The following is a 12,861-nucleotide window of genomic DNA, read 5'->3' as shown; positions in this document are numbered from 1 at the left end:
GCACCGACATATTACTGATCTGTGGGTTCTCATCCGTGCTAAGTTAGCGACGTTGAGGCCCCCTAGGTTAGCGACGTTGGCGCCCCCTGTGTATGGTAAGTTAGGGCGATTGGGCCCCCTGTGGATGGTAAGTTAGGGTGATTGGGTCCCCTATGAAAGATTTCTGCTTGACGATGGCTCTGGAATTTTTTTGAAGAGGGTGTTGCGCGCACATGAGTAGACGGCGCCGACCCCTTCATCGGCTGACGTCATCACGATTTGAGGAATTTTACATTAGACGTAATTGAGTACATTGACCTTTTGTACGCTACCGAATTTTACTTGCGATTCCGAGGCAGCTCCTACCCTTTACACTTCCCCGCAGACTAGCATGTAGAGTCGGTTGAGATCAAGAATCACCCTTCGTATGTCACCGAACAATTTCGATGACATTTCATCATCATTGTCATAACCCCCACTGTTCCTCCTCCGCCTTCTTCACCACTATCGTTCCACTACGATACAGTGACCTTGGAGAGACGGTTAAAATCAAAGGAGGTATCGAATAACCCTTTGTACGTTGCCGAAAAAATGGTTTACAATAATTTAATGTGCACTATTTATTCGAGAAGAATTGCGCATCGAGACGGTGGATCTTTGATGTCAAAGAATTTAGCAAGTTCCGCTACAATACAGTGACCTTGGAGAGACGGTAAAATCAAAGGACATTTCAAATTACCCTTTGTACGTTACCGAAAAATTGTTTACAATAATTTAATGTGCACTATTTATTCGAGAAGAATTGCGCATCGAGACGGTGGATCTTTGATGTCAAAGAATTTAGCAAGTTCCGCTACAATACAGTGACCTTGGAGAGACGGTAAAATCAAAGGACATTTCAAATTACCCTTTGTACGTTACCGAAAAATTGTTTACAATAATTTAATGTGCACTATCTATTCGAGAGGAATTGTGCATCGAGACGGCGGATCATTGATGCCAAAGAATTTAGCGAGCCTTTGTATAATGCCGAAATGTAGATCCATGAATTGTTTACTTAAATAAAATTCCTTCACACTCTTAAGAAGAAGAGTGCCCTCTATATAAGGAAGAGCTTGGTGCTCTCTCATTAGTTTACTGTCGCAATTCGTCGAGTTTGGAGAAAGAACGTGAACTGAAAGTAAGAATAGATTTGAGAAGATTTAATCCAACCTGTGCGAAAATGGACTTCTCAAAAATTAACGAAGTGGCGCGTCTGGAGGGTTTCGTGCTAACGAAAAAATTATCAGAACTGGAGGTTGAAAAAGATCACAAGATTACCACTGAACTGAAAGTAAGAATAGGTTTGAGAAGAAGATTTAATCGAACCTGTGAGAAAATGGACTTCTCAAAAATTAACAAAGTGGCGCGTCTGGAGGGTTTCCTGCCAACGAAAAAATTATCAGAACTGGAGGTTGAAAAAGAATACAAGATTACCAGCATAAGGAAAATTCAAACGAAATTTGGAGCAAGACACATCGTTGACGTGGAGAATAGCTTCTCAGTATTCCTGCCAGCAAGGATCTCGAGGGTTCCGACGGATAGAAGATTTAATCGAACCTGTGAGAAAATGGACTTCTCAAAAATTAACAAAGTGGCGCGTCTGGAGGGTTTCCTGCCAACGAAAAAATTATCAGAACTGGAGGTTGAAAAAGAATACAAGATTACCAGCATAAGGAAAATTCAAACGAAATTTGGAGCAAGACACATCGTTGACGTGGAGAATAGCTTCTCGGTATTCCTGCCAGCAAGGATCTCGAGGGTTCTGACGGACGATGAGGATTTCTTTCAACGGATGGTTTTGGATACCGCTGAGAATCGGCTTTGTATGCGTTACCTCGGTGGGAAATTCAACCTCATGGAATTTCGATATTTGTAAACGTTCATACTTATGATTTAAATTAATTGCCACGTAAGTGACAAAAAAATACAGAATAGCTTCTCGGTATTCCTGCCAGCAAGGATCTCGAGGGTTCTGACGGACGATGAGGATTTCTTTCAACGGATGGTTTTGGATACCGCTGAGAATCGGCTTTGTATGCGTTACCTCGGTGGGAAATTCAACCTCATGGAATTTCGATATTTGTAAACGTTCATACTTATGATTTAAATAAATTGCCACGTAAGGGACAAAAAATTCAACTGCTTATTTCTTTCATATACACACTTTATTCTTAATCAAAAAATATACATTCCATCATCCAAGTCCTTAACGATTTAACATTTTCCATCACACAATTGAAATGCGGAGCATGGTGATGCGTACATAGGGTAAGTGAAATTTTTCTCAATTTTTGCAGCGAAGGGCAGCCCAGATCTCCCAAGTTCACGATATTTAACGATTGCCACATAAAATTCTTCAACTAATTTTTCTTTTCCAGCGTCCTTAACGATTTAACATTTTCCATCGCACAATTGAAATGCGGAGCATGGTGATGCGTACATGGGGTAAGTGAATTTTTTCTCAATTTTTGCAGCGAAGGGCAGCCCAGATCTCCCAAGTTCACGATGTTTAACGATTGTCCCATAAATTTCTCCAACCAATTTTTCTTTTCCAATCCTTTTACATAAATTCTGATAGCATCTCGTAAAATAACTCGAAGAATATTTCCGGCTTGGTTGTAAGATGTATCGCCAGAGTTCCAAGACATACCATGAAAGTTGCGTTGTAACCACAAATTCATGCACTTGTATTTCGCTGGAAGAGAGCTCCATGGACACGGTGGTTGAAACAGAAACGTCGCAGGCTCGGAGAAATCGCTACCCACTCCAATCACAGACAGCTCCATCAAGACAAACTCGTCTCGCTGGAAGAGAGCTCCATGGACACGGTGGTTGAAACAGAAACGTCGCAGGCTCGGAGAAATCGCTACCCACTCCAATCACAGACAGCTCCTTCAAGACAAACTCGTCCGAGGGTTTCTTGAAACCTTGTACGTCCACGATGAACTCCATTGTGACAGACTGCTTGCATTGAGATGATCGTAGGGTTTTTATACTAATTTTTTTACCCCACCACTAATTGGATTATATTCTACTATTCGATCATGCAGAATTAACCAGAACGCTGATGTTTCGGTGGGGAAATTTTGGTCTGTCTTGAATTCGAGACGAACGTCGACTGGTCCAAATTTCAGCGACTCATTTTGCTTGAAGCAATCGATGACAATTAGTGAACTATAGGCGAGGAAATCATTTTTTTTCTTTTCCAATCCTTTTACATAAATTCTGGTAGCATCTCGTAAAATAACTCGAAGAATATTTCTGGCTTGATTGTAAGATGTATCGCCGGAGTTCCAAGAGATATCATGAAAGTTGCGAAAGAAGATTTAATCGAACCTGTGAGAAAATGGACTTCTCAAAAATTAACAAAGTGGCGCGTCTGGAGGGTTTCCTGCCAACGAAAAAATTATCAGAACTGGAGGTTGAAAAAGAATACAAGATTACCAGCATAAGGAAAATTCAAACGAAATTTGGAGCAAGACACATCGTTGACGTGGAGAATAGCTTCTCGGTATTCCTGCCAGCAAGGATCTCGAGGGTTCTGACGGACGATGAGGATTTCTTTCAACGGATGGTTTTGGATACCGCTGAGAATCGGCTTTGTATGCGTTACCTCGGTGGGAAATTCAACCTCATGGAATTTCGATATTTGTAAACGTTCATACTTATGATTTAAATAAATTGCCACGTAAGGGACAAAAAATTCAACTGCTTATTTCTTTCATATACACACTTTATTCTTAATCAAAAAATATACATTCCATCATCCAAGTCCTTAACGATTTAACATTTTCCATCGCACAATTGAAATGCGGAGCATGGTGATGCGTACATGGGGTAAGTGAATTTTTTCTCAATTTTTGCAGCGAAGGGCAGCCCAGATCTCCCAAGTTCACGATGTTTAACGATTGTCCCATAAATTTCTCCAACCAATTTTTCTTTTCCAATCCTTTTACATAAATTCTGATAGCATCTCGTAAAATAACTCGAAGAATATTTCCGGCTTGGTTGTAAGATGTATCGCCAGAGTTCCAAGACATGCCATGAAAGTTGCGTTGTAACCACAAATTCATGCACTTGTATTTCGCTGGAAGAGAGCTCCATGGACACGGTGGTTGAAACAGAAACGTCGCAGGCTCGGAGAAATCGCTACCCACTCCAATCACAGACAGCTCCTTCAAGACAAACTCGTCCGAGGGTTTCTTGAAACCTTGTACGTCCACGATGAACTCCATTGTGACAGACTGCTTGCATTGAGATGATCGTAGGGTTTTTATACTAATTTTTTCATCCCACCACTAATTGGATTATATTCTACTATTCGATCATGCAGAATTAAACAGAACGCTGATGTTTCGGTGGGGAAATTTTGGTCTGCCTCGAATTCGAGACGAACGTCGACTGGTCCAAATTTCAGCGACTCATTTTGCTTGAAGCAATCGATGACAATTAGTGAACTATAGGCGAGGAAATCATTTTTTCTCAGTATGGGCTCAGGCTCTTTGCCGTAATAAGTAGCTTGAAAGTTTACATACATCTCGTACAGCAGAGCAAACTGATTTCGATCAATGTCAAGGTTTAGATTTCCATAGGGGTAGCATTGCGAATTCAAGAAGAGTTTAACGTCTCTGACATTGCAATGGTCAAAGTGACTGACATTCTTATTTTTATTATTCTTTTTGCCAGTTTGGAATCCCAATATAACGTATCGAGGTTTTTGAAGTTGACTGGACGTCTTGACGGTCCACACGTGTTTGGATGTGGTAGGCAGTAGAGGATACTCGTACAGTTCCCAGGTGCGGAAGCTCATAGGGATGGGTGCATCCTTCTCGATGAATTTCAGCAGTTCTATCTTTCGACGATCGGAAACCTTTACGTACAGTATCAACCATTCCAATTTTTGAATTACAACTTTGCATTCCTCCGGAGCAGTTTGTACAATGGCATTGACATCGCTCTTTGCTCTCGTCAAAATCAAATCGTGCTTAGCGTTTACGGCAATCTTGCGATAATCTTCGGCAATGCCTAGTATCATACTCAGTGGTACGGATACGTCAAAGTAACCAGCTGCATCGGTCAATTTCTTTCCTTGCATCCAACCAGCATTATCCATCACCGAGCGTTGACCATGAGTCAGGGAAAGGTAGCTCTTCATGAGACTCGTGAGCCCAACGTTCTTATTTCGATCGATCTCTATACCATTCATTTCATAAGGAATCTCATCGAAAAGATGACAAATGCTGTTATTAACCAAGGTTGTGTTTGTAACCGCCGTAGAACCATCTTCCTTCACGAGCTTTCCGTATACATGCAGCGAACTTCTACTCGGTAATAAACACAAGTCTTGATGTTGGATGGAAATTCGTATTTCATCACTGTGTTGAACGTTGACGATGCGTAAGGCTCATCGAAGGTGATTGGTGTTCGAATATTTAAAGTTTCTTTCTCCATGGTAAGCAGCGGATAAAAATAATGCAGCAGCAGAATGAACGATTTAGTTTCCTTTTCCGACTGGTGTGACCTTGAGTCCAAGATTTCTCAGGAATAATACGTTTTGAGGTGTTAACGCTTTGCAGCGCGGACGATGACTGATTGCTTTTAGACATGTCGGTTCATTATTATAGCCGCTATTATAACCACTACCAATCTTTATGTTATACACGATCCCTATTATCACATGGATTTTACGTGCAGTCTTATCGTTATGATTTCTCCTTGAAAATTCACCAAGTCTCCATCCTGATCGACTATTCGAAGCTGTAGGTGATCTAACGTCTTGCTCGATTCTGGGAGGTAAATGACGTGCGACGGCACCTCTATAATCTTATATCCTGGTGGTACAACCGGAAAGAATTCGTGGATGGTATGCACCTTACGTTCGTTTAGGTAAGCGCCTGTAGTAATGTTGCATTCGACTCGCAAGGCGTTCACCTTGAGAATGGCTACAAGTACGTCGGATGTATGTAATTTATTAGCTTCCAAAACGCGTTGAGTAAAACCCAACAATCGACCAATCGAATCATCAGGTTGAAAATTCATTTCACGGTTACACTTAATTTCGCTGCACAGGGTATTATTGTTAGGCTTAACCCCCAGAGGCCACACCTCTTTCCAATAACGTAGAGACTACACGGGTGCAAATATGGTTTTTACTTTTTTAAATCGTAATGCCTTCTCTCTGGCTTAATCTTTTTTGATCGATAACGGTATAAATATGGGGTGGAATTTTCCTAGGAATTTGAATATTTCATTCGCAAAAGCGTAAAAATACATTGTCACATAGATAAATAGGTTTTTTCAAAAAAGAAAAATGTTAAATTCGTTTTTTACGAAAAAGTTTGTACTTTTTTTTTTTTAAGAGATAAGTCAAAGACCCTTTGGGAAAATAAAGGTAAAGACTTGTACTGAAGTGGGAAAAAATCGTTTATTCAATGAATTATAAATAACTATTTTTAACAGGGGCTTGAAATAATGGTAATTTCGCAACTATGAAAAATACTGGAGAATACAAAAAAATACTTTATTTTGAAAATTTCGCTTATAATATTCATATTTATTGTTTATATTATTAGTATTGAATTAAAAATATATATTAATTAATGTTATTAACGCGATTAACACATAATCCTGTCCGATGCTCGTCGCACATGCGCCAAAAGCAGGAGACGCACTTCATTCGCGTGCGTGTTGCTTGCTGACTTGATGTACAGTCAAATTTTAGGTTAGGTACATCGATCATATTAAAATTTTATCATAGCGAGTAAGAGTACTTACGTATTGGACGACAGCAAAATGAAAATGCGCTTTTTATCACGAAAACTCAAAAAAAAAAAATGGCACCTTTCTTCTAACGCCGAAGCCACAGGGGTGAAAATGTGCACCTCGCCTACTTTTCGCTGCTGAATACACAATGGCTGTATAGCGATTGACGCCAAGCTGCTGCTCGACAGTTACACTAGCGTATAGACATAATTATGGTATAGGGTACAAGGCTCCATTGTGCGTGTCCTACGACAGAGGGGCATTTGAAATTTTTGGCCTGCCCGATTTGCACCCGTGTGGCCTCTGGGGGTTAATACTAATTAGGATATTTTTATCTATCAACGCACTTTGCACATAGTTCTCGATATCCTCTATCTCGTAACTACCAATGGGTATAACGATAACTTCATCACCCACGTAGAATTTGTTGTGACCAGTGTCCACGTTAGGAATCGAATTAAAGGTTAATAATTCGATGAGCCCCAGAGCATGATTTTTATCTCGAGAAAGTTCAATTGGGGGAAGGTAGTGGGCTTCGAGTATAGAAGAATTGCCTGATAAAGTTAACGTGAATGAATCTTCCATGATTGCAAACGCTTGACTGACGATATGACATTATGCAGCATGTTTATATAGACGATACTTATTCTTACGATTTAACTGTCCATATAAGAATTTGAGACACAAGTGACCACATTCGGATATGACATTATGCAGCATGTTTATATAGACGATACTTATTCTTACGATTTAACTGCCCACATAAGAATTTGAGACACAAGTGGCCACATTCGAAAGTATCATAGTTCTGATACCGTTCATAATTATATTTTACACTAGCAACGTCAAGATACCTAATGAGATCTAGTGGGGGGCGAAGATTACCGAAACTGTCAAAATAAATTACTGAGTCTTTTTTCTTCATGTAGGCGACCCAGTGTGTTCCGGGACCGTCCTCATCGTCGAGATTGACGATTGCCGATTCGTATTTGTACGATCCACCTTTTGGCATAGCATTCCGCATAAAAATTCCACGAAAATGTGGAAAATTCATGAGCCTGGCGTACTTGAGTAGATCTGCATCAGTTCACGCTTAACATGGTAGTTTCCGTCGAGATTGACGATTGCCGATTCGTATTTGTACGATCCACCTTTTGGCATAGCATTCCGCATAAAAATTCCACGAAAATGTGGAATATTCATGAGCCTGGCGTACTTGAGCAGATCTGCATCAGTTAACGCCCGACGTGGTAGTTTCACTTCAAGTTTTTTGGCTTTAGATGAATGCCCAGTCCCTTCTTGTAGGGTTTCAAGTACAGTCCTTTGCCTAGCGCGATGGATTCCATCGCATTGTTATGTCGTTGGCTTTCCTTCCATTGTTCCTTGATTGACTTGGCATCGTTCACGGCTTTGGCTGCACCTCCTGCTAACGCTCTCTAGCGCGATGGATTCCATCGCATTATTATGACGCTGGCTTTCCTTCAATTGTTCCTTGGTTGCCTTGGCATCGTTCACGGCTTTGGCTATACCTGCTGCACCTCCTGCTAACGCTCCAGCAGCGCTCAGACCCGCAAACATAGGCACGAGAAACGGCAGGAAACCTCCAACTTTGGATGGTACGGGTAGAACACGTGGTGCACGTATATTTTTCTTTCCACCAGCCTGCTTGACAGCTGTTTGCGCACCCTTAAGAGCAGACTGAATTACTGCCTGTGCATCGTTGCTTTGGATCATCGATCGCCGTATATTTTTCTTTCCACCAGCCTGCTTGACAGCTGTTTGGGCACCCTTAAGAGCAGACTGAATTACTGCCTGTGCATCGTTGCTTTGTGTCATCGATCGTTTGGCTGCTTCGATAACTTTTCCCAGCGTTATCTTCTTCTTCTTAGGCTTCTTCTTCTTTTTCGTGATACCCATACCGAGTTTTGATTTAGCGTTCATTATGTTCGCTACAGACCAGGCAGCTGCCTTCTCACCGATGCTCGCGTCCTTCGCGAAGACACGTTTCCAAGCTTTGTCGGCAAGTATCCTGTCAGCCGCCCCTCTATGTTCTAGGTTTTCCCGATTCTTCGAGTACGCAATATCGTGTTCTTTGCAAGCTGCGTCGAGGGGATTGATACCCAAATCACCTCGTGCGAGTCTTTTCGCTAGTTTTGTACCGGGTCCACAGTATTGATAGCCAGGTATATGTAATTCAATTGGTAGACTGTTGATGATTTCGTTGACTAAGCCCTTACTACTATGGCGCTTCTTTTTTCCCGTGCATTTACGTTTAACATGCATAATCATGTCCTCACCCTATCGTGAAACAGTTCCGACTGAACGATGATCTTTATAAACCTTTTATTTATAGTTTTCGCATTAGTCATAATCAAGATAAGGTTTGAGACACCGTCTATCAAGTTACCTGTACTGAACTTCGACGAATTAACGCGAGTTAAGAAGAGAAAGAGAAGGAAACGTCATGGTGAATTACTTTCGAACAGTATACGCGCAACACAGTCTGTCAAGTTACCTGTACCGAACTTCGACGAATTAACGCGCGTTAAGAAGAGAAAGAGGAGGAAACGTCATGGTGAATTACTTCCAAACAGTATACGCGCGGTGTTTTGCGGACCGTCAAACTGCGGCAAGACAAATGCATTGCTCGCTCTCATAACGCACCCCAATGGATTGAGATTCGAAAACGTCTACGTATACTCAAAATCACTGGATCAATCAATGTATCAGTTTTTAAAACGTTTACTCGATTCCGTGGATGGTGTTGAATATTTTCCCTTCACGGAACACGAATAAGTGCTGCTACCAAACGAGGCACGCCGCAATTCAATAATTATTTACGATGATATAGCTTGCGAGAAACAAGATAACATGAGGGCCTTCTTCAGTATGGGGCGACACAGAGATGTTGACTGTTTCTATCTTTGTCAGACCTACGCTCGCATTCCCAAACATCTCGTACGCGATAATGCTAATTTGCTTGTGCTCTTTAAGCAGGATGAAATGAATCTCAAGCACGTTTACGATGATCATGTAAACACTGATATGACGTACGTGCAGTTCAGAGACCTATGTTCGGCATGCTGGAACGAGAGCAAATGCGGGTTTCTCGTAATAGACAAGGATAGCGAACTCAACGAGGGTCGATATAGAAAAGGATTCGATTGCTTTGTGAGCATAAAAGAGTGATAATCGAAAAAATGGATACAGTAGCATTTTGGATTCAGTGATTGCAACATGCAGCGTGAAAAACTTGAACAGCAGAAAGACATCTTGCGTCAAATCGCTAAAGCTAGCGATTCGATTCGCAGAAAGCATCGAATGATAAAATTGGGTAAAGAGAATGTCGAGCATGCGATGAGTGAGGTGTTCAAACCGGTAGTGACTCCACTGCAGAAACTAGTGAACATATCTCAAACAAAGCATAATACTATAAAAGACAAGATTAAAGATGAAATCAAAGATAAAATAAAACATAATGTAGGAATTAATGATACGTTTGAAACAACGAATGAATCCTTTCATACGCTCAAAAATGATTCCACTATCGGGGAAATCAGTGATATTCAAGATGATGATAATGATAATGATAATGATGGTAATGGTGATGATGGATACAAGAATGATATGGACTTACCCGTTAATCAAAACGATTCGAGGCAGAATAAATAATTGGATACTACCTATGGTGTGCGTAAACTTTCCAAGAAGAAGTTGATGGTTGGAGATTCACCTATAAGTTTTGAGGGTGATCAAATCCATATAGGCGATACCAGTTATCCGAAAACTAACGGTTTGATTGAACTCGTATTCAGGAAGATACCTAACGAAACTCATGTAACCCAGGATGACTTGAACAATTACAAAAACATTATTATAACAACGAATGCATATAAAAAGTACTATAAACCTGATGGTGATATTCGTAGGAACAAGAGTTTCAAATTTAAAAATGTTATTGCAAACCTAATTGAACAGTCCTCTGTAACGGGCAAAGGTATCATACCACGGTACATGATCGCTGCTAAGGACAGCCTAACGGATTACGTGTACTGAGATGATCCCAATGAATTAGTAGACCGTCTTCGATTGCTCCTTGCGTCTCAGGAAGCAGGTAATCCCAGCCACTCCAACGAAATCGTATCGATTATTGAAGAGTTGCGTGAGACTGGTATTATTTATTAATTCGATAAAACGATCATGATCGTCACTTTAGACATGAGCGTTGACGTGTTTGGACGTCAGTTGAGTAGCAAGGCCGCGGTTACGAGTAGCCGTGGTCTTCCTGGTACTGGATTCAAATTCACTGCTGCTGGACACTATGACATTGATAACAATAGGCTGTGCAACGTTGCCAATCCCGAGGAGCTAAACTATGCTGTTACTTTGAATCTCATGAAAACTGTAGTAAAGCAGGAAGTTGGTACCGTACTTCGTAAGGCTGCTAAAATGCGCAATGAAATCGATAACAACAACTTAATGATTCGCACTCTCGATTCGGCCGTGAAGGATGCCTTGATTCGTCTAGAAGCAGATATAAAGACAGGGCAAGACGAAAATTCGCAACTCTGAGATCACTTCCCAGCTGGACGCCAGACTGAATGCACTGGAGAATGGATGGAAAAAAGTTAGCGGTGGTGGAAGAACTGCATAGACCTTCTAGAAGAAATTATCAGCGTCGACACGTTGACATCCGTGGGCTGGATGAGACTTGGCAAGCGGATCTCGTTGACATGTCAGCGTACGCAAGAGAGAACGATGGATACAAGTACCTGCTCACCGTCATCGATATATTTTCAAAGTTTGCTTGGGCCGTGCCGACGAAGAGCAAGAATGCTAAGGACGTGATGACAGCTATGAAATCTATACTGCTGCAGGGATGGATACCGAAGAAATTGCAAGTGGACAAAGGTCGTGAATTTTACAATACCGAATTCAAGAATCTAATGCAAAAACATGGTATTGCATGTACTCAACATTCAGCGACTTGAAGGCATCGATCTGTGAACGTTTCAATCGTACTCTAAAAAATAATGTGTGGAAACAATTTAGCCTGCAGGGTGATCATCATTGGTTAAACATCTTATCAGATCTGCTATCCTCTTACAATGGTAGTAAACATCGAACCATTGGTATGAAACCGATAGACGTCACTTCTAGAAACGAAAAAAAATTACTGCATCGAGTGTACAAGAATTTCAAAATCAAATCCACACTTAGACTTGCGAAATTTAAAGTTGGAGACAAAGTTCGAATAAGCAAAACCACACGTGAATCCACTGCATTCAGGGGAAATACTCGAAATACCCGGGTGAAGGGCCACCTCGTCTCTGGTCGTAGGGGATCCTTGCGTCCCGTCGGCGCGATAAGGCATTCCCCAGGGACGTGGAGCGAGGGCCCGGTCAGCAACCTGCAAGGCACGGGAAGCTGTCACTCGGAGAGTCATCAAAATCTGAAATACGGAGCATAGGAAAAGGCCACTTACCTGCAGTCAGGATTCATAACCTACCTGTCATCGCCAGTCAACCTGGTTACCTACATCGGTAACCTCTGGTCAATTACGGATGCTCGAAGGGATGCAACACCATTTGGGAGCATCTCAGTAGAACTTCAAAGGCACTACACGATGAAAACACTCTCCAAACTTCGCGACAACAACATGCGGACAGCGGCATGACAGCGCGGAAGACGCCATTACCGCCCTACGTCGGAGCGCTAGCGAGCTACTATTATCCAGAGGGCTACGCGAAGGATGCGCACGCAAATACTCGAACGGTTGACGCTACCTGATAGGGTTAAGGATCCTAGATCCTGGCGATGCGCATCTAGGATTAGCGGAAGTAATCGCGGTGAATAATTAACCAATTATAATCGGCAAAATTAAGGGTCGGGTGGGAGGATAGTACCCCGGGTGTCGCGAAAAGAATCGTAATCGTCCTCTTTCGCCGTGGACCTTCCTGCCAGGTGGACGTTTTAGTCATCCCTCCGGAACTGCACTATCATAGGTTTCCTTTGTATGGATTACTCTTCTTTCTATTATTTGGTGAGCAGTATTTCTTGTAACCGGGTACGAAACTC

General features: G+C 41.7%; 1 protein-coding gene across 1 annotated transcript; it reads left to right on the top strand.

Annotated features, from left to right (window-relative positions):
* The first annotated feature begins 1,309 nt into the window (after positions 1–1,309).
* On the top strand, positions 1,310–2,128 carry LOC112494279. Its single transcript, XM_025084474.1, has 2 exons — positions 1,310–1,549; positions 1,991–2,128. The coding sequence occupies exons 1-2, from the start codon at positions 1,358–1,360 to the stop codon at positions 2,105–2,107; spliced, it is 309 nt and encodes a 102-aa protein (XP_024940242.1). The 5' UTR covers positions 1,310–1,357; the 3' UTR covers positions 2,108–2,128.
* Positions 2,129–12,861: the final 10,733 nt, after the last annotated feature.

The sequence above is a fragment of the Cephus cinctus genome, unplaced genomic scaffold (assembly GCF_000341935.2).
Source record: "Cephus cinctus unplaced genomic scaffold, Ccin1 Ccin1_scaffold0387, whole genome shotgun sequence".
In the NCBI taxonomy this organism is placed as follows: domain Eukaryota; kingdom Metazoa; phylum Arthropoda; class Insecta; order Hymenoptera; family Cephidae; genus Cephus; species Cephus cinctus.
The sequence above is the reverse complement of the archived record's forward strand: the minus strand, read 5'-3'. Positions and strand labels throughout refer to the sequence as shown.